General features: G+C 43.9%; 1 protein-coding gene across 1 annotated transcript; it reads right to left on the bottom strand.

The window, feature by feature from the left end:
- Positions 1-16,451: 16,451 nt before the first annotated feature.
- LOC100274509 (uncharacterized) lies at positions 16,452-17,871 on the bottom strand. The gene is made up of 3 exons (NM_001148867.1): positions 17,336-17,871; positions 17,092-17,253; positions 16,452-16,986 (listed from the first exon to the last, which is right to left on the bottom strand). The coding sequence occupies exons 1-3, from the start codon at positions 17,834-17,836 to the stop codon at positions 16,621-16,623; spliced, it is 1,029 nt and encodes a 342-aa protein (NP_001142339.1). The 5' UTR covers positions 17,837-17,871; the 3' UTR covers positions 16,452-16,620.
- Between the last annotated feature and the right edge of the window lie 5,133 nt (positions 17,872-23,004).

The following is a 23,004-nucleotide window of genomic DNA, read 5'->3' as shown; positions in this document are numbered from 1 at the left end:
CTATCCTCCTGTACCCCTTCACCCAGGCCTTTTTGCACATGAGCCCCTGATTTAAGTAGGAATCAACCTGTCGTCCAGTGGAACTATTCTCTGAGTCTTAGAAATATTTGCACCGTAGCCCCTGCACTTCTCAGTATTTGAGGCCCAGTCCAGAGAAGATTAAAAATAGATAAATAATTATAGAAATTAGTTTTTAGTACAAAAACAACTCTAGAAACTCGAGAAATTCATATATAATTCATTTTAGCTCCAAATTGAGTCATTCCAGTTGCAATAATTTTGTATTAATATTTTATACCAACTAGTAACACTGTTTAGCCATGAAACTTGAATTAAAATTATTCATTTGGATTAATCTATTCTAAGTACTTAATAACTTCGGAAATTCATAACTTAATAACCGTAGCTCCAAATTTAGTGGTTCTCGAACCCACGGTATCGTTACGACGAGTAAATTATCATTATGCAGTTTGTTCTTATGTTTGGTGTGATGTTAATTTTGCATATACCATATTTGTTTGTATTGCTTCGACTAGCGTGAGGACACGTGTCACCTGATGAGCAAGTTGGTACCTGGAATCTCAAGTCCCAGGCAAGTTGTGCCCTTGATCACTTCTTTTACCCACCCATGTTCTAATTAATCATAATGATCTGCATAGGTTAATTTTGATGGGACCTAATAGGTTACCCTAGTTTGTCTATCTTTATGCCTTGTTTACCACTGAACTTTTTGGGTAGTACTTGCTAGTGCTATATGTGGTTTTGGGCATTGAGATACACATTATTCATGACTATACTTTTGTTATCCGTTGTTATTTACGGTTCATGTCAAGATCATTAATGTTAATTGGAACATAGAGCTTAACTTGAGAAACACGTGCCACCACAAGGGTTTATGGACGCCCTTGGCTGATTAATTAGGAAAGCTAGTGGAGGACTACCTTACCCGAAAGGGGCAAGGGCAGTAGGGGAGTGGTCAGTGTAGGGAGGTCCTTGGTTGATTTTGCTGCGATGGCGGTCAGTCAAGAACCCTGCATTGGAGCTTCCTATAAATTGTAGCGGGTTTTCTGAAGCTAGTGGAACTTTGTAAAGGCCTCGTAATGTTACCCTGCCTCGCCTCCTCGGTAGAGGTGTATGGGAAGTCGCGATCCCTTGGCAGATGGGTAACATGACTTGTGGGTAAAGGGTACCACCTCTGCAGAGTGTAAAACTGGTATACTAGCCGAGCTCACGGTCATGAGCAGCTCAGGACTCTCTGATGATTAAATTATGGAACTTAAACTCAATTTGTCATATGCATTGCATTGCATGTGAGGTTGTTACTTTTGTTCTACTACTTAATTGGGTTGGTATTTACTTATACTTAGTAATTGCTAATAAAATTTTGACCAACTTAAAAAGCAATGCTCAGCTCTAACCATCCTCTTTGGTAAGCCTTACACTTCACATGAACTCCCACCTTTGGCGAGTTCATTCACATTATTCCCCACAACTTGTTGAGCGATGAACGTATGTGAGCTCACTCTTGCTGTCTCACACCCCCCCCACACAGGTCAAGAGCAGGTACCACAGGATGAGGCGCGTGGAGGATGCTGTGATGAGTTCGTGAGTGGTCTAGGCTGTCGTCTCCCAGTCAACTTTGGGTTGCTGGATCGTTTCCTCATATGATGTAATTATTTAATTATTTTGTATAGAACTCCTGTTATATAGTAAAGATGTGACATTCGATCCTATGCCACTATGCATCATATGTGTGAGACTTGGTCCCAGCACACCTGGTGTTTATGTTCGCGCCCGGGCTTTGGACCCCTAAAACCCGGGTGTGACAGAAGTGGTATCAGAGGAATGTTGACTGTAGGACAAAACCTAGATAGAACTGGACAACCAATACTTACCTACCTTTGCTACTCTGATTCTTTTCTAAACTTTCCTTAATCTTTTCTTATCCACTGCTGCTTTACTCTGGTTATTCTTACCTTTTCACTTCTAAAGACAAACTTGGATTTCACACTTTGAAATCCTGTGCCTAAAGTGACCTTTAGGAATAGTAGACCTAATCTTAGGAACAAAAAAATCAAAACTATTTTTGTAAATATTCTTATGCTTGGATGTTTGTTCTTGTGATACATGTCTGATTTGGATCTTTGATTGAGTGTGATGAGTTGTGGAGTAATGTCCACAATTACATCTACATATACATATAGGCATAAATATAAATAAATAAAATTCATAAGATAACTAAACAACCTAGATTATCCTTCATTAAAGTGTATCTATTTTTAAATAGATCCATCTTGGCTTAAAAGATTTTCTCTTATCTCAATAAATTCATCTCACCTTGACATATTCGTCTTATCCTAACAACTTTGCTTATCTCATACTAAAGTAACAACCATGATCTAATCCAAATTAATAAGATCTTATCTAGTCATAACAATCTAACTCAGATCTGATCTAATGTGATGGATTAATCTAACCTAACAAAGTCTAACCTTAAGTTGAGCTAACCTAAGGTCAATCACTTAACCAGTTGATAGTGGTAAAATAAATGAGACTCTACCCCTATAAAACATATTTTAACTTATTGCACTCTGCACTAAATTAAGAACGACAGACCAACTCGTCCGTGAACAAACAACATGACCTACCTCACAGGCTACTTAGTACATTTGTCCTAAAAGCAAAGTAAAACTTTGTTCAAACCTACCTACCTCGTGTACCCCAGCTATCCTAACTATATGTCCTTAACTCGGATGACAACTCCAAGAAGAAAGGCCAAAGAAGACCAACCACATCAAAGAAGGATAAGCATCAACTCAAGTCTTCAAAGATCAAGTTGAATCGCCAGCGGAATCAAGATCCATAGTTCTGGATGAAGTCTTTCCTTATTATACTCTTCCTTGCCACAACCTATACTTGCCATAACCGTACCCCATCTGACATAATAAATGGCTAGACATACATATCCATATAAAAAAACTTTAAACAAAACTTTGATTCCAAAAAAAATCTCCCTTTTCAAACTAAAATTCAAGACCAAACTTATTGTATCCCTTTTCTTACAAATCTCGAGGACGAGATTATTTTTAAGGGGGGTAGGATTTGTAACACCTACTTTGTAAATAGAGTCTAAGCAGAGAAATTGTATTTCGTATACATCTATGAGTTATCTATGTTTCTCATTTCATGTGAACACCACAATTAAACAAATAAATAATTAACAAAAGACACTCAAATAAATCATGCATCATGCTGGATATTGTTTTTTGTGTGCATTTCGTAATAAGGAATATAGTAACAAGTCCAAAGTGGAATTCAAAACTTAAAAGAGATTCTAAAATTTAAGAAGAGAAGCAAACAAATATTATGTGATATAAAAGTATAAATAATATATATCTCCAAATGGAAACTTATCATGACACAATATAAAATAAGAGTGAATTGGCCACAGGGTTGAAATTAATTTGGAAATTTGAATTTGAATTGGAAAAAGAAGGAAAGAAAAATAAAAAAAGAAAAAGAGAAAGAAGTAAAACTCTAATTGGGCTCAGAACACCAATTCGGCCCATCTGCTGTTTTCCCTCGCGCAGCCCACTCCATCCCGCGGGCGCCGACAGTAGGGCCCCACGGGTCAGTCTCTCGTGCACTCCGCGCGCGCGCTCGGTTTCCGCGGGCACTGATAGCGCGGGCCCCACACGTCAGTAGCTCTCCCTGTAGATCTTCCAGGTCCGGACGCTCTGCAGCTCCTCCGCGAACCACGCGCTGGATCTTCGCCTGGGACATCGCGATTGTGATTCTCCCGTCCAGATTCCTCGGCCATGCTGGGAGTATAAATATGCGCCGCCCCCCTGCTTTCTCTATCCTAAGCCGGCACCGAAAGACCAGCACGCCATAGGAGGGCGTAACCGCTGCACCCGTGCCTCACATCTGTTGCCGTTCGTGCCCTCGGGGCTGGGACCATAGCATTGCGCAACCTCCGGCGGCTGGGCTCTCCCGTCGTACTCATGTCCCTACCCGTCAATGCGACACCGGCCACCTTGGCCTCGCCTCAGGCCTCGGGTGCCCGCACGGTCGAACAAGGCGGGGAGCTCGTCGCCGTGGCTGCTCCTAGCTTGGGCGCTAGATCAGAAACCGGCAAATCCCCTCCCATGTCATTCACCACCATCCTCTATGTGGTTCGCATATCTCTGCCTCGCGCTAGGAGCACCAGAACACCGGGGCGCCGCTCTCCGGCAAAGTACCGCCGCTGGAGCCGTCTCCCTGGCCACCGCGTGCTGGCTTGGGGAGGATGACGGAGTGACTGCCGTTGATTCAAATTGAACGGTCCTGATTAGAAGCCGCAGTACCCCTTCGCAAGAATCGTCTCAACCGTTGGATCGCGATCGGTTGGTCAGAGGGTGTCAGGGTATTAGGAAATATGGGACGTTGGATTTCGATCCATCAACCGGTATTGAATACCGATTCGGTCGAGTATGCACCTAATCCTAGCGCTCGGCTTTAGATCGGATGGCTGCTATCCTCCTGTACCCCTTCACCCAGGCCTTTTTGCACATGAGCCCCTGATTTAAGTAGGAATCAACCCGCCGTCCAGTGGAACTATTCTCTGAGTCTTAGAAATATTTGCACCGTAGCCCCTGCACTTCTCAGTATTTGAGGCCCAGTCCAGAGAAGATTAAAAATAGATAAATAATTATAGAAATTAGTTTTTAGTACAAAAACAACTCTAGAAACTCGAGAAATTCATATATAATTCATTTTAGCTCCAAATTGAGTCATTCCAGTTGCAATAATTTTGTATTAATATTTTATACCAACTAGTAACACTGTTTAGCCATGAAACTTGAATTAAAATTATTCATTTGGATTAATCTATTCTAAGTACTTAATAACTTTGGAAATTCATAACTTAATAACCGTAGCTCCAAATTTAGTGGTTCTCGAACCCACGGTATCGTTACGACGAGTAAATTATCATTATGCAGTTTGTTCTTATGTTTGGTGTGATGTTAATTTTGCATATACCATATTTGTTTGTATTGCTTCGACTAGCGTGAGGACACGTGTCACCTGATGAGCAAGTTGGTACCTGGAATCTCAAGTCCCAGGCAAGTTGTGCCCTTGATCACTTCTTTTACCCACCCATGTTCTAATTAATCATAATGATCTGCATAGGTTAATTTTGATGGGACCTAATAGGTTACCCTAGTTTGTCTATCTTTATGCCTTGTTTACCACTGAACTTTTTGGGTAGTACTTGCTAGTGCTATATGTGGTTTTGGGCATTGAGATACACATTATTCATGACTATACTTTTGTTATCCGTTGTTATTTACGGTTCATGTCAAGATCATTAATGTTAATTGGAACATAGAGCTTAACTTGAGAAACACGTGCCACCACAAGGGTTTATGGACGCCCTTGGCTGATTAATTAGGAAAGCTAGTGGAGGACTACCTTACCCGAAATGGGCAAGGGCAGTAGGGGAGTGGTCAGTGTAGGGAGGTCCTTGGTTGATTTTGCTGCGATGGCGGTCAGTCAAGAACCTTGCATTGGAGCTTCCTATAAACTGTAGCGGGTTTTCTGAAGCTAGTGGAACTTTGTAAAGGCCTCGTAATGTTACCCTGCCTCGCCTCCTCGGTAGAGGTGTATGGGAAGTCGCGATCCCTTGGCAGATGGGTAACATGACTTGTGGGTAAAGGGTACCACCTCTGCAGAGTGTAAAACTGGTATACTAGCCGAGCTCACGGTCATGAGCAGCTCAGGACTCTCTGATGATTAAATTATGGAACTTAAACTCAATTTGTCATATGCATTGCATTGCAGGTGAGGTTGTTACTTTTGTTCTACTACTTAATTGGGTTGGTATTTACTTATACTTAGTAATTGCTAATAAAATTTTGACCAACTTAAAAAGCAATGCTCAGCTCTAACCATCCTCTTTGGTAAGCCTTACACTTCACATGAACTCCCACCTTTGGCGAGTTCATTCACATTATTCCCCACAACTTGTTGAGCGATGAACGTATGTGAGCTCACTCTTGCTGTCTCACACCCCCCCCCCCACAGGTCAAGAGCAGGTACCACAGGATGAGGCGCGTGGAGGATGCTGTGATGAGTTCGTGAGTGGTCTAGGCTGTCGTCTCCTAGTCAACTTTGGGTTGCTGGATCGTTTCCTCATATGATGTAATTATTTAATTATTTTGTATAGAACTCCTGTTATATAGTAAAGATGTGACATTCGATCCTGTGCCACTATGCATCATATGTGTGAGATTTGGTCCCAGCACACCTGGTGTTTATGTTCGCGCCCGGGCTTTGGACCCCTAAAACCCGGGTGTGACACAGTGCTTAAAGCTTGCGCTGTCGAACGCTTCAGGCTTGATGACATCAGAACTGGAGGCCATTATATGGATTGGTTTTCTGGATTGTTGTAATATTAGAGAAATAAGTGACATGCTTCCATTATACTTAAATATATTAAATATTATAATTCTGAATAAAACAGAGATATAACTCAGATAGATGTCATATGTAATTATAACAGCAATAAACAGTAGCAATTATGGTACATGAATACATGAAACATAGCTACTCAAGTCCATTTGAGAATTAAACATGGCTTGCAGATGAAGAAGGCAGATTAATCACATAAACATTATTTTTTATCTTTTTATATTGCTCTCAAAATAGCGGGTTGCTGTAATAAACAGCCCTCCAACGTTAAATGGTGATCAGAGATCCTTAACTAACGTGACAGTCCTATTTCACCAAATCAGGGTTTTAGATCAGATGTAATAAGCCTATAATCAAGTATAAATACTAATGGTAAGGAGCTCTGAATTAAATAATATAGCAGAATTTAACACAGGTAAACAGCCTCAACAAATAGAGATATAATTAGGCATAAATAATATAAATGCTGAAAATAACAACACACTAAAACCCAGACTGTCACGTTATCTCACTACACCGCTATTATCATTGAGCAAACAAATCCACCCACAATAGTGCATTCACACCCAAGTATTTTAATACTAGCAGATTGCACAAAATTAAACAATAAATATAGAGATGCAACGGGTAACTCACAACACGTAGATTGTCTACGTGGGAAGACCAGCTCAGCGAACACAAGGTTCTGTTCCAGAAAACCAATTTTGCCGCCCACGTCCGGGCCTGCACGGCGGGAGGTTGACGGAGATACTAGAGCCGCTGCCGGAGCCGAAGGAGACGTCCACGGCACCAACCCGAGAAGAGGAACACCGCGCAGCAGGGAGCCCAAGCACTAGGCCACGGTGGACAAAGATCAGAGAACAGCACCACACAGGCGTCCGAGCATAGAAGAAAAGCACAAGGAACCGTTGCTGCACGTGCGCAGCACCAGCTACAGCTTTCAATCCCAAGCCAGGAGATCGAACTCCCATTATAAGGAGCCGAGCAGGAGGTAGTCGCGCAAGGAGAGGGCGAAAGCTACGGCCGAGCAAGCTACTGAAAACGGAGATGTCGTTCAGCCGCCTCCGCCGCCTAGCTCTCTGCTCCTTTTTCTTGCCTCTCGGGACACGGCTCTTGCGTCTAGGGTTAAGTCACCGGCTCTCGGCTGTAAGGCCTTCTAGCGGCCCAGCCCGACTGACCCCATTTCTCCTTTTTTTTAATAAAGGGAAAACCCACAATCACAGCAAGGACTGCAACTTGTATGGGACAAAATCTTGACCGACCAATCTTTCCTTCTTGAGAGGATTGGATAATTCCGGGTCCCTTTACGCTTGGTGGAGAAAACTGTGGAGTGTCTGCAGTAAAGATACAAGAAGTTTTTTTGGCCTTATGATATATTTTTGGTGGCACATTTGGTTGGAACGGAATCATAGAGTTTTCTAAGGGCAGCAAAGAAATGTGAAGCAGGTTGTCATATCTGTAAAAGAAGCCTATGCAAGCAGAATTGAGTTATAAGTGGCATACAGTCTTGCATGGAGGGCTGCGTGGCATGTCTATCTGCTTGGCTAAAGTCTGCCGACATTTGCTCAACATTAAAGGGGTGTTTGGTTTCTAGGGACTAATGTTTAGTCCCTTCATTTTATTCCTTTTTAGTCTATAAATTGCTAAATATAGAAACTAAAATAAAGTTTTAGTTTCTATATTTGATAATTTTGGAACTAAAATAAAATAAAATGTAGGGACTAAACATTAGTCCCTACAAACCAAACACCCCCTAAGTTCAGTGGTTAACATCCATCCAGATTAGTTCTTGTGCAGTTTTGGTAAACAATATTTTTGTGTAGTTTGTTGAGATCGTTTTGATTTAGTCTCTCTGTCTCGGGTTTATAGTGGGTTTCTCCTCTCTTGTTTTTCTTCTTGTCTCGTTTTAGTGAGTTATTTTTCTAGTTTCCGATGGTGGTGTATGTTGTCCGTTTAGAGAAGGGCAGTGGTCCATTGCATTTGTATGTTGTCCTTGTCCTATTAATAAAATTTCGGCAACCCTCTACCGTCCTTTCAAAAAAAACGTTGTCTCATTTTTCACCAAATAGTTTTTATGATTTTTGTATTGGATTTTGTACCAAAATCTCACAATCCCAACCAACACAAGTTGATAATGGGATTTACATTGTATTCTGTGTTCCATCAAACTCCTTAAAATATATAGGGAACCAAACACACCACATGTATTGCGTAGCAAGGACTGAGGTGAGCCGCTATATCACCGTTTATAGCCCCCGCGGCTCACTGTAACCTGTACTGTTTCGAACACTAGCGTTATTATCTAACTATCGACGGACACCTCAACAATCTCAATAATCCAACGGTAAAAGAAGAAGAAGAAAAATATATGTGATTTACTGGAACTGTTGATTCATCTCAGAAGAAAATTTTAGCACAGTGCACGGACTGCAAAGCGTAGCGTAGGCAGCGAACTACTCAGGCTTCAAAAGGAGGCTAATGGCATTCAATGAGATGAGCTCTCACAGTGCACGTGATGGAAAACCGGTGTGGACCCTTGCTGGCTTGCTGAGACAGTACTCCAGGAAACTTTAAAAAAGGGCAATTTGTGGGTAGTGTGGAAACAAACATATTTGTGAGCTCCATAACAGAGAAGAAGCTAGCTAGCGCCTACCGGACAGGCCGGGCCGCTACAATCCCTAAGTAGTCGGATCAGAAGGTCTTTTCTACCAAAATAACACAAACTAGTAATTTGCTCGCGACTTGCGCGAGTCTGTGATTGGTACATTTACGTTACACAGTTAGCTTGATGCGTTTACATAGTAAAAAAGCGTTGTTGTATATATATAGTATATATGGGATTATATAAGTAGTAGTGACAGAATTATCTAAATATGCAATTATTTGCAGTAGTAGAACCTTACAGTTTACAAATATAGTATCATGAGTAGCATAGATATTATCTCACAATGGTCCTCGTTTCAGCTAGCTGAACCAATAGAATTTTATTTTTAGTTGCTACAAAATAGTTAGCATTGAAAGAAAGTATGCTATGTGTAGGTGCAACCACATACATGAGAGCGGATTAGTAGGAATATACAAATTTCTTGAAGCAACCAAATACTGGTTGTAAGCAAACAATAAACAGAGGGGGAGTAGGGGTGCAGGTAGGGCTGGTAATGGATCACAATCCAAATGACTCTTCATAAAAAGTTAAAGCCCTTAAAAAATATTAGTTCAAAAATAAATAAGAATAGGGCCCGACCCTAATCCGATTTGATCCTTAAAATTTGCAGTGTAAAGTTTATAGCCCATTACCACCCCTAGGTGCAGGGTTATTACGATAATTGGCAATATCTATTGTCTTTGGAGTCGCAATCGCTAGAATTGGAGGTAGCGTGATGACCTGTATGCGGAATCAATTAAATAACAGATTAATAAGTCCATACTAATATCAGTAAATAAATTTTATGGAGAAGTATATAAGTCGGCCACATACATAAGGGATAAGACACCATGTGGAACCGGTTGGATTCTTATTTAACATGATCCTGAGTTGCTAGCTTGATACGCGAAACAAAAATGTGTTGATTATACTCAACCTGCACGTGAATACGAAGGCATAATATCTATCAAAAGCATTGTGAATTATGACATAGTGCTTCTGAGAGTATAGTAGCTTTGAAATTTGATGGTAAGGCTTCAAGACGAATTCTTAACATGTTTCAATCCGATGAGGCATACTCCAAAGCATGTTTTATGACAGACCTAGTGCTACTGTGCTAGTCAGTATGGTAGGTGTAAGTATGATAAATGATATATTTTTCATGCAGGCAGATAATATGAGTATTTACAGAAGAGCGATGCATTTAAACTATAGGAGATTGATCCAATATCTTTTAAGCAGCAAATGTCTTTTACCTGGTTTGTTCAAAGTCTTTATGTGTAGGCAACTGGACTATAACTGAATATCTCCTTTTCCAGCGCGATGACCTTGCCTACAGAATCAATTACAAAACAGGTTACTAAGTGCATACCTATATCTGTAAACAAAATTTGGGGAAAATCTATAAAGTGACCATATGCACAACACACCATGCATGTGTAACCGGTTGTGATATACACATTTGTGATACGCTGGTGTGCATATTCTATAGGGAATTTTTTTGTGTGTGATTTTCTTTTTTGTTGCAGTTTAAAAAAAAATCCTGAACATACTAAGTGATAGACAATCATCAATTATCATGGTTAGATACTCTATACTAAACCAAATTGCAGTAAAAATTAGTAAAATTTCTAAAAAAATAAATAAGGCAAGTAGTCAAAGTTATGATTAAAAAACTCAAACGTCATATATTTGTGAATGTAGGGAGCTTTATTTGTAACAAAGGGAAAAGTTTAAATTAGATCAGGCCTTATATGCACATAGTTTAAAGTGAAATGAGAACCACGATCGAATATACATACATTGATAAAGATAAATGATACTTATACTCCATGCAGATTTGGTCTGACTTCAAATCGCTTGCCTCAACACTGCTCTGTAGATCCATCCTAGGGCCGAGGGAGCAGTTTGGAGTATGCATAATTGTTACGCGGTATATGTATATATAATCCATATGTATTTTTTTGTGCATCAGTTATACGTTCTCAGCATAAGAAATATAAATTATGTGGCAGTCAGACAGTAAATGTGATTCTGTGGTTGAGCACGTTGTGAGACAACATTTGTGACGAAAAGGGGCCCTTTAAATTAGAAAATTAGATAAGGCCTAATATGGAGAGGGGGAATTGTTGGGATCAGCCTAATATGCTCAGTATTAAGTGAGTTGAGTACGAATAAGAAAGAGGGGAAGAATGTGAACCTATTTTCTAGCTGGAGCATGAATGGTGAGAAGAATGTCTAGCCTGGTTCCTAGTCTGAGCACGTATTGGACAGAAGAGATGAATGATGAAGACGACGAGGCGCGCTCGCACACATAAGTTTGGTTACAGACTTGTGATTCCTACCGGCGAATGAGATGGTCGCGCGAGGAGGTTGCGCCTGTGAAGGCGGTGGAGGCGCGCGGCGATGGCGTTGCAGGTGTCGAGGAGCGCGACGCGCAGTGTCGAGGTGGGCGGCGATGGCATAGCCCTCGCCGGAGCCGGCGAGTGCCCCTGCCCCTCGGCGAGCGTGAGTGCAAGGAGGTCGTCTACCCATGCGGGCGGAGCGAACGAGGATGCCGACAGGGACAGCAGGCCCTGGGGGCTAGGGGGCGCGGACAGCGTCGTGGACTGCGACAGCATCCGGTGTGCTGAGGAGAAGACAGAGGATGCAGAGGTCGCCGGCAATGCGATTTCTCTGGAATATTCGTGGCGTTTGGCTAGACGTCAGGCCGATGGAGACTACACGAGCCGGCTGGTGGACGTTGTCACCATTGGTGAACGATCGGACGGCCAATAATTTTTTTACCGACGTGGACGCACGTGGAAGCGGCAATTCCTCCTGCTTTAATATATAGAAATGTCAGAGCATATTTAAAACTAAAGCAACGTTTGTGGATGTGTAGGGTAGGACTATTTGTTAAATCAGGAATCACGAGCATGTTCACTGCGGTTTTAATCTGCCGGCTTTTGTTTTAATCTGCGGTTTTAATCTCTAAAGATTTCAGCTACAATAGTCCGAACAGTTTTAATTCAGCCGCAGTGAACAGGCCAACATAATTATTAGACATAGGACTGCACACAGTCCAAGGACTGAAAATGAAGAACAGAAATAATAAATGCGGCCTTAATTCTGACCATAGAACACCACCCCTACCCTACCCCGCTAGTACTCCAGAGTCCAGACCCCCACCCCAGGGAAAAAGTCTGCTTGGCCACACAGACACTGTTACAGTAGCAGTACAGTGGAACGGAAGGACCAGGGAAAAGCATGTACTACCAGAAAGGACACAAGGAGATTTTAAGAGAGATTACGAATGCATTGGTGGTGGCAAAAAAAAAAAAAGTTAGCATACATTACTTCGGAAGACCCAATGGGAGTTTCGCGAACAAGAGTCGTCTCCGTCTCCGCCCTTACCATATGCAGCATATCCTTCAAGATTGAATAACACATATACCTTAACGAAGTTTGCAGTGAGCTGTGGATCTAGTCTAGGTCTACAAGGGCTCGCTCGTCCAATAACAAAATCGTGCACCTCCACTGCAGTCTGCAAAAGGTCAATCCCAGTTGCTAGCCCCACCACTAATTTACACAAAGTAGGATAATATACCTTCTCCTCGCCAACCATAAGCGATCTTTTTTTCTTTTCTTTTCCTGAAGCAGCATATCAACTCTATTTTTTTAAAACATGCTGTGCGCATCCTCTTATTCTTCCTGTGGTTTACAAGTTGGCAGTATAAATCCAGAAAAAAAACAGATGGGTAAAGGTACTTTTCCAACAGATCTGCTATACAATGGTTGCAGACTGCACAATGGCAGATGTGAATGGGGAAAAAAAGAGAGAACTGGCAATAATGAAGAAAACCACGATACTCCAGCAGGTTCCAGTGCCAGTATTTGGAAGATGGTAAAAATGCTCTAGTGGTCACTGGAGCACAGCTTGCTCCAAAAGGTATACTTCAGGTCAACAGGTGTGCATTTCTATTGAGATTAAAGCAGTTCTAAAAAAGAACACGCTGGCTTACATTTCCACACCTGGAGCAGCACAGATGGATACATTGGATCAAAAAACAACAGTGTTGATTCCCCCCCCACCCCCCCCCCCCCCCCCCCCCCTAAGTCGAGTGCTTCCAACAGAACCACATAAATTTTACTATCACTTGTAACACACATATTCGAACACTAAGCTGCATAAACCAAAAAAAAACATATCCACAACTTCACACCAGGTACGGTTCCTTGTACCTGGGCTGCTGGGCATCATTAGGCAGCCTAGAGTTACAAAAAAACACCTGACCGAATTCGAAATACGAAGGGTATCCATGAATACCACCGCTTCGAACATACAGGCTCGCACGCACAAGAACGCTCGAAGATACTGGACATCTTTACCAACATCATCCATATCGTTTCACTCTGCTCTGTGGCTCTAACGCTCTGCATGGTCTGAAGGATAAGGCACAAGTGCAAAAGGCACTAAGGTGATATGGCTTTCACTTCACGAAAGTGGCGGTCATAGAATTTCCACAAAGATGGCTTCATCCCCCCAAGGCACATTTCCCACCTCGGTGGCTCACTGGCTCCATCCTGCAAAGCTAGCCAAGAACACCACAGCATTTCACCTAGTCTACCTCCACCGCCAAAACTCAGTGACCTAAGCATCAAAAGAAAACAAAAAACAACTGCACCTCCTTGCCAGTCCAGTACCACCAAAAATAAGCACATATAAGTTCGATCATCTGAACAAGCCGTGTACAACAACATCTCAAGGATGTAAACCAATACTACCAACAACAGACTGTCAACTATACATTCTCTCTTCTTTAAGGGAAAAAAAAGGTTAGAAGCTCTGCCATTCAGCTAAGTAGAAAACATAGTTGTTCTAGGTTTTGCAGGCAAGCGCCCGCCAAGCACAGAGGTTGCCCCCAAGCTGCCCACCAAACAGAAGAAACTTCCTAAGAGGAACCCCCAAAAAAATTAGCACCAAGCACAAGCAAATCCACCAAGAACAAGAAGCAAGGTAGCATTTTCAACCAATTGAAATAATGAAATACTTCTGCCATGTACCATCTCAGATTTCCAGTAGGCTCAACAAAAACACAAACTATTAAAATGCCGGCTGCTGTTGCAGCTGTGGCTAAAGCTGCACACACATAAGAAAATGTGTGCAGCCGCTGTGGTTGACTCCCACTTCCCCATCTGCATCCTCGCCAAGTCAAATCCTAAATTAAACTGACACCAAACCAAACTGGAAAGTAAAATTCTAAGACCATCAGACACGCGCGCGTGCACACACTCACACAAAGGAGGGGGCACTCATCTGCATAAAAAGAAAACGAAAAACGGAGAAAAACTTGATCGTCCAATTATCCCAAACACATCCAGTAACAGCAGCATGCAGTTTCCATATGCAGATTCATAACAGATCGACATATTGCAGTGATACTTTCAAGCTACCCATGTCAAGCTGTTGCAGACACTGAACCATGTCCACCTTTTATGAGTGTCAACTACAAGAAAAAGAATCATATATGGTTCCAAATGCTACATTCATTTGCTTACAAGACTCCAAAAGGGAAGAACTGCAGTGTCCATAACAAGATGCTAGTGGATAACAATACAGAGAATGCAAGGCACACAAGACAAGACCAGGATGCAAGGACCGCAAACGACAGTACACCTAAGAGATGTGCAGTATCATGGATACAATACGAAAGAAAGCTTTAATGATTATATCGATTCAAAAACACATAACCCATGCTGCCGCTGCTATCTAAGAAACCTTAGTTTCGCCCATACAACAAACAGAGAAGGCAGATGCAGATTCAATATGTACTTAGTACAATCCATTCCACACAAAAAGACAGTTTGCCAAGATCCCCCTGATGCACCTTTTACAGGAATGACTCAAAGACAGATGACAGGTGGTTATATGAAACTTAGCTTGGAATCTATACCTATTTAGAAAAGAAAAAAAACTGGAAAGAACAATGTAATGTGATTCCCAGATTAAGCAAGAGACATGCAATGTGAGTCTCAAATTTCCAGTAGGCTCAACAAAAACACAAATTATTAAAATGCCAGCTGCTGATAAAGTGCCGGCTGCTGTGGCTAAAGCTGCACACGCATATGAAAATGTGTGCAGCCGCTGTGGTTGACTCCCACTTCCCCATCTGCATCCGCTCCAAGTCAAATCCTAAATTAAACTGACACCAAACCAAACTGGAAAGTAAAATTCTAAGGCCATCAGACACAAGCGTGCACACACTCACACAAAGGAGGGGGCACCCATCTCGAAGAAATTTGCATAAAAAGATTAAAAAGAAAAGGAAGAAAAAACATAATCGTCCAATTATCCCAAACACATCCAGTAACAGCAGCATGCAATTTCCATGTAGAGTATAGATTCATAACAGATTGACATATTGCAGTGATACTTTCAAGCTAACCGTGTCAAGCTGTTGCACTGAACCATGTCCACCTTTAAGAGTGTCAACTACAAGAATCGTATATGGTTCCAAATATTACATTCATTTTCTTACAAGACTCCAAGGGAACTGCAGTATCCATAACAGGATGCTAGATAACAATACTACAGAGAATGCAAGGCACACAAGACAAAACCAGGATGCAAGGACCACAAATGATAGTACACCTTAGAGATGTGTGGTATGACGAATATAATATGAAAGAAAGGTTTAACGTACAGAAGTCCATATGACCATACCGATTTAAAACATGTGTCCCATGCTGCCGCTGCTATCTAAGGAACCTTAATTTCACCCATACAACAAACAGAGAAGGCAGATGTAGATTCCATATATACTAAGTATAATCCTACCCGCACAAAAAGACAGTTTGAAAAGATCCCACTGATGCATCTTTTACAGGAATGACTCAAAAGACAGATGACAGGTTATATGAAACTTAGCTTGGAAACTATACCTATTTAGAAAAAAAAAACTGGAAAGAACAATGTATTGTGATTCCCAGATTAAGCAAGAGACAAGCAATGCAATTCCAAGATTAAGCAAGAGACATACAATGTCGTCCCAGATTAAGCAAGAGACATATATAATGCCAGTCCCAGATTAAGCAAGAGACATGCACATGCTCCATCTATCTAGAACTCACAGTTAACCTACCAATTCAATTGTAGGTCAAAACCATTCAACCTCACTGGAATAGAAGCCATAATTCCACAAAGATTGTAAGGCAACAGATAAAATGAAGGTGGTTGTGTTCCCATAGATGGTTGGTTGTGTGCAACAGCAACTTATGATAAGCCAACTCCAAAGAGATCTTGGACAATGGACACAAATAGGGAGAGAAGAGAGGGATAAGAAAATGTGGCAGATCAGAACAACTCGCATTTCAACTGCTATGCAGGACTTCTTTAGTAATATGAATTGCAAAAGAGGAAACATATATCAAACTCTGTATGCCTTGCAGATACTTTTTTCCCCATGTCCGTTATCTAACAACGAGAAATCTAAATCTATATGAGCAGGAATTGGGCTACAACAGCTTTTGCTCATTTCAAGCTAAAACCTGACAAAGACCTCCGAATGCAACGGGTGGGTCTGAGCATCAGGCTCGCCGAAAAATATCTGGGTATTTGCTGAAGCTCTTTCCAGATGCGATATTTCTTTTTTAAGAAAATCAGGCAGCATATCTGAATGAACCTTGCGCAGTCCTTGAGGGTGATCCTCCTTGGGAGCAATCAGAAATAGTTTCTTCAGACTACTAGACTGTCTAAGCAGAAATGCTACTAGCTGCATCTCATTACGGTGCCCCTTGAAATTTGTCAGCTTGGCTAAGCGAAGGTTTTCTAATCCACCTTTTGGCGGGTCCTCCTCCTCCACCTTCAAGAAGTTCTCCGTGAATGCATCACCGGTGTTTGTCGGGAGCTGCATGTTCAGTGGAGCATGTTGAGAAACAGATCAGATACCCATAAACAAACAAAGCAATCGAATGCAGTTTTTCAAGAAGATAAGAAGAAGAAAAACAGAGACCTGCACAAAGAGGCGCTCTAACTGAGGACACGGGCAGGTCTTGAGGAAGCTATAGATGTCAGCAAGGTTGGAGTTGGCCATCCCGAACATGAGCAAATGAAGCTCCCTCAAGCCATGTAGGTTGCTCTCCATTACATCCTTGGCTGTGAAAGAAGAAACATACTGCAAGGCAAGGCGAACAAGTATAAGCGTAGAGGCGGTGAAATGGGCCGGAAGGAAATGGCGCAAACGCCTGAGCAAAAACCTGGAGAGCAATGCTGCAGAGGGTGAGGACAGTGAGGTTCGACAGGCGAGGAACTGCGTAGGGCAAGTTGGTGACTGGAAGGCCGGTCTCTGGCCCGCCGGAGCAGAGGTAGAGATGCTCGAGAGAGGCCTTGGCGCCGGATAGGATGTTGCTGGAGAGGAAGGCGCCGCTGAAGCGGAAGGACCGGAGGCGGGGAGCCACGGGGACCCGCAGCTCGGTGGTACGGGAGCAGTCGACGACGGTGAAGCTCCTGAGGTTGGGCACGCCGACGTTGGTGAAGTCGACGCGGCGCAGGCGGCGGCAGTAGCGGAGGTCAAGGTCCCGGAGGCGGGGACAGGCGGCGACCATCCGGCGCAGCGCGGCGTCGGTGAGGAAGACGGAGTGGAGGTGGACGACCTCGAGCGTGGCGACCATGGCGTTGTTGACGGCCGTGAGGTTGAGCCCGCGCACCGACAGGCGCACGAGCAGCGGGGACCCCATGGGGAACTGCAGGGTGAGCATGCCCGGGCGGCGCGTGCCGCCGCGCGAGCCGCGGCCGCCGGCGCCCGCGCCGCCGTCTACGCGGAGGTGCAGGTCCTCGGCCTCGCACGCCGCCGCGTAGTCGACGCAGCGCTTGAGGTCCGCCTGCGCGAGCTGCCCGCCGTGGAAGGCGAGCGAGAAGCCGTCGACGCGGCGCCGCCCGCGGCGGTCGATCACCGCGAGCGCGGCCGCGGTCGCCGCGGCGGCGGCGGCGCCGCCGCCCGGCGGGAGGCGGATGCTCACCGAGGACGGCTCCGGCCAGCGGTACGCCCAGAGGCGGCGCCAGCGCGAGGAGAGCGCGCCGGTGCGGATGGCCGATTTGAGCGGCAGCAGGCTCAGAATCTGCAGGCGCAGCACGTCGGGAAGGTCCGAGATGCGGTCCTCCTCCTCGGGCTCCTCGTGGGCCCCTCCTGTCCGGCGCCGCTTCTCGCCGCGCCCCGCCATTCCCCGCTCTTCCGCCGGTCTCGCCCCCTTATCGGCGCCGCATCGGGGGGAGGATTCCGGGGTAGGAGGGGTTCGGTCGGGCGCAGCTACAGAGGTGTGAGCAGGGACGGGAGGAAACGGAAGGGGGAGAGACGTGTGGAGGTGTCTCGCTCGCCGCCTGGCCGCCCGCCCGCTGCGGTGGCCTCTTCTTGTGCCTCGCTTCGGGTTTCCCCCCACCCCGCTCTCTCTGTCTGTCTCCCTGCGCCGTGCGTGCCGTGTTGCGTTGTGGCTGGCTGTTGGTGGGTGGTGCGCTGCGCGGGTCACCCGGCTCGCGCTCCTCCGGCCGCTCGCGTCGGACGGACCCCTTTGCGTTGCGTTTGCCCTGCGCCTTGTGGTGGGCTGCGACGTTGCTTTTCGCCGGGTCGCCGGCTGCGACGTTTTCACGCACACCACAAGAGCCCACACCACCCTCCTCATTTCTCAACCCCCTCCACTTTTTCGCTCTTCCTCTGACCGAACAAAGCAAATAATAAAATGCTGCTAGTTTTAGGCAACGAATCAAATACCTGCTACTTCTGCGGTGGCAAGAAATACTCCTTCCCTTCTATAGTGCTCCTGTTTGTTTTTTGGCTGAAATTTACTGTGTCTGTAATGCCTTTGGTAGCTCTTTATGACTTACGCGTAACGGCGTAACTTGTGTAGAGAAAAAAGGACGGCCAAAACAGTCGTCGAAGATGATTGAGGGCCTTTTTGGAGCGCAGAAGATTTCATGCAATTTGTGTAGAAAATTTATAGGAAATTAGGAATCGATTTTGTCGTCGAGGATATCACACCGCGATGTAGTTAGAGATAAAGGAATGAAGATAGCTAGACCGCTTAATCGGAATTGGGAACGACGCGATAGTAAACACATATTTCTTATATACAAACGCGGCGCAAAAGTGATCGCTTGTGAAGCCACGTCAGTCGAAATAGGCTCCGTCGTTAGATCTTTCTTCAATGACCACCGACATCTCACAAGGATCTCTTCCATGCCGACAGCTTCTAGATTTCACTCGATAAATCCCACTCCATCGCCCTTGAAACATCACCTAGGTGCTTCGTCTCCCCCCCTCCCCCCCGCCGCCTCCTCAAACGCTGTCCCGGCCCTCGCCTCAGACGCTAGGAGCTTCCTCCTCCCCTCCCCCCTCAAACTCCGTTGTGGTGGTAATGGGCCGCGTCGTCGCCGAGTCCGCGCACGGCGCCACCTCGCCACACGTCGTGCCCGCGCGACCTCGCTATCCGTCCATGTTCCTATGTCACTGGAGCTGGCTCCACTGACGCCCCCATCACTGGGAGTTGAGAGCCTGCTTTGGATCTAATCGACTTCGTGTTTTCGCACGGATCGAAACGAAAGAAAGGGCGTGCTGGAGGTGAAGGCGGACGTGTTAGCCATGGCGGACGAGAAGCGTCCAGGAAAGAGAGAGAGGAGGTCTTTGAGGTGAGTTGGCTATTCCTCCAGCTTTGCGCTGATAGTGTTTTTGTTAATTCTAATATTGTTCGATTGCTTCCTCTTATTCAATGTGGTTCCAGCTAGAGTTGAGCTTGCGAGTTGTGGTTTGGATTTAAAGTTCTGTCCCCCCAGTTGTTTGTGTATCTATGTTTTTTCTTCCCCCATAGCTTGCCCCTTTTGATCCGACGAAGAAAATTGTCATTCAAGAACCTTATGGTGAAGTGGACAAGCTTGTAAAGAATACAGAAACACTATCATTTGCAGGACCTGCTGAACTTAACATCACTGGAATAAAAAAAAGGAGAAGAAGCAGGTATATGACAGATATACTCAACTGGAGCTAGACTGGATAGGTTTAAGAATCAGAAAATGAATCAAGGTTTTACATTTAGTCATTATGAAAGCTTAATAATTGGGTATTGAATTAAGGCTTTACGTTTGTTCATTTTGCAAAATTTCAAGTAGATCTTGATTCAACCCATGTTGAACTTGGAGATGGGGAGGACACTCAAGGTGCATTTCATTTGCTCTGAATCTAATCCTTGCTCATGTCCCATCAAGAACCTATTGTTTTCCTTTCCCATCCTGTGTTTTTCCCATAAATGGCCCATGATCCACTGGTATCAAGTCACCAGGCTCTCTCTCTTTTCCTTCTAAAACGTTATTTTGATACCCGAAGTTTTTGACTAAATTCCACAACGAGTGTTGAAAGAATATAAGTGTGCCATTAGGGGAAAAATAAAGTAGACTTTGTTAAGGCACATACTTAAATGTATAATTATATATATAACACAATTTTATTTGGTAATGCTTGAATTGGATACTGGCTGTTCATGAAGAGTTTGTGAAAAATGTTAGGTAAATAAAGGGAAGATGGATGGTTTCACAATAATAACTATTACTAAATAGAAACTTTAACGGAGCCAACACACGAGATTCATTGAAAGAAAATAAACTTTGAAATACATATAATATTAAAAATACATTTGGTCTTTATTTTTAATAAAGTCGAGATAACAACCATTAAATTTATTATGTCATACTAATATTGGAGATTTAATTTCAAGAATTTTATGATATAAAAAACAAGAAGATATGCTATAATCATGCACAATAATAAATTCGACATGGATATAGCTCATTAGGTCGAGTGGATAGAACCCATCAAATATAATACTATAAGGAAAATGGGCCCCGGTCCATTTGGCTAAATGAGTTTTGGTGTTTGATGATTAACACAATCCGTGAACTAATGTGTTTGCTAGTGGTTGTGTTTGTAGTTAACAGGATGCTAGAATTACTTGGACCAAGGAATTGAGGAAAGCAACACCTCAAAAGAAGACATTAAGAAGATCAAAGAAAAGTCCAAGAAGAAAGAAGATGTGATGCCACAGGCGGACTGTCCGGTGGCACACCGGACTGTTCGGTGCCACACGTCGGACTGTCCGGTGCACCAGGAACTGCAGCCCTAACGTCTAGTTCCAGGTGGCACCCGGAGGGAAGACCACCGGACTATCCGGTGAAAAAGGTCTGCGTGCCAATGGTCACCTGCTCTGACAGACTAACGGCTAGGCGCACCGGACAGGGGCACCGGACTGTCTGGTGACCCCACCGGACGGTCCGGTGCACCACAAAAAACAGGAACTTTCCTCCAACAACTATATTTGTGTTGGGGGATATAAATATACCCCCAACCGGCCATTTCCATGTGTGGGAGCCCAAGAGACATACCAAGGCATATAGTAGACATTCCCAAGTGCTCTTACACCCAAGTGCTTAATAGAATCACTCGGTGATTAGCGTAGGTGCTTTGCGAAATGCTTAGGTGTAGCATCCCAAAAATTCAAATCTTGAAATTTTCTCAAACTCGCTCTAAATTCCTTCTGAGAAATACCTTCAGGATCATTTTAGAGCAAGTTGATATTTTCTCAAACTCGCTCTTACACCCTAGTGATCCCCTTCAAGTTCTTTCCAGAAGTATTGCCCAGATATTCCACCGATATATCTCCAAGTATTTTCCTTCTGAGAAATACCTTCAGAATCATTTTTCAAGTCACTACAAATATTTTCTTCATAACTTTCCTCATGCTCATACATATATGTATGCCTCCGGTGTCATACGTTGAGCTCTACAAGCTAATCTCACTTATACAAGACAAATACATGCTAATCTCCCACTAATCCTCTCATCCTCCCACTAATCCTCTCATCCCTGCCCCTAATCCCCCCACCATGGCTATAAATAGAGGGGCAAGGGCCTCCTCTCAAGCCACCCCAAGCCATTTCATGGCAACTCTCTCCCTCCCCCCCCACACGCCCACTCTACTTCCCACACAAGCACACACTAGCACAAGGATCGTTCGGTCGTTCTTCGATAGTTCGTCCACCTGTTCTTAGTTTGTTCGTCCGATCATTTGATCGTTCGTCCGATCGTTCATGGTTCGTTCGCTTGTTCGTCTGATCATTCGATAGTTCGTCCGTTCGTTCGTCCAAATAATCTTTGTTCAGCCGTTATGCTGCCGAAATTCCGATCGTTCATTCGTTCGATCATTCGATCGTTCGTTCTTAGTTCATATTCATCGTTCATCGCTTGTTCATAGTCCCTATTCATCGTTCTTCCAGATAATCTTTGTCCTGCCGTTATGCTGCCGAAATTCCAATCGTTCGTTCGTTCGATCATTCAATCGTTCATCGTTCGTTCATAGTTATTATTCATCTTTACTATTCATCGATGATATCTGTGGTAACTTTTACGTCGTTACTATTCATTGTTACTATTCATCGATCATCCGATCACCCCAGATTTCAACTACTCATCCATCATGTTGTCCAGTCCACCTAAGACCAGCCAGACCCATATTCCAGTCATACGAACCCCGGTGACTGTGATTTTCCTTCCAGTAGGGAACTTCCCATCTGGTCACCCATCCCAGGTTTCTCCAAGTTGAGCACGCTTAACTTTGAGATTCCTTCGAACCAGGCTTCCAAACTCCGATTCCAATAATTCTTGTTTCTAAATTATTATCGAATTATTCCCTATCCAACCATGTCATCCCTTAAGCATGGTTCATATTCCAGAAAACTCCCAAAATACTCTTGTCCCATATTCTGCCTATAATTCTCCTGTTCATACTAAGTCAGACGATTCATTCGTCACCATTCTCACCAACAGTGAACTTCACTGTGCTACACCACATACACCTAGCTATAAATACACCCAGCTACCCTCTCCCTC

This window comes from Zea mays, chromosome 5, assembly GCF_902167145.1.
Source record: "Zea mays cultivar B73 chromosome 5, Zm-B73-REFERENCE-NAM-5.0, whole genome shotgun sequence".
In the NCBI taxonomy this organism is placed as follows: Eukaryota; Viridiplantae; Streptophyta; class Magnoliopsida; order Poales; family Poaceae; genus Zea; species Zea mays.
The sequence above is the reverse complement of the archived record's forward strand: the minus strand, read 5'-3'. Positions and strand labels throughout refer to the sequence as shown.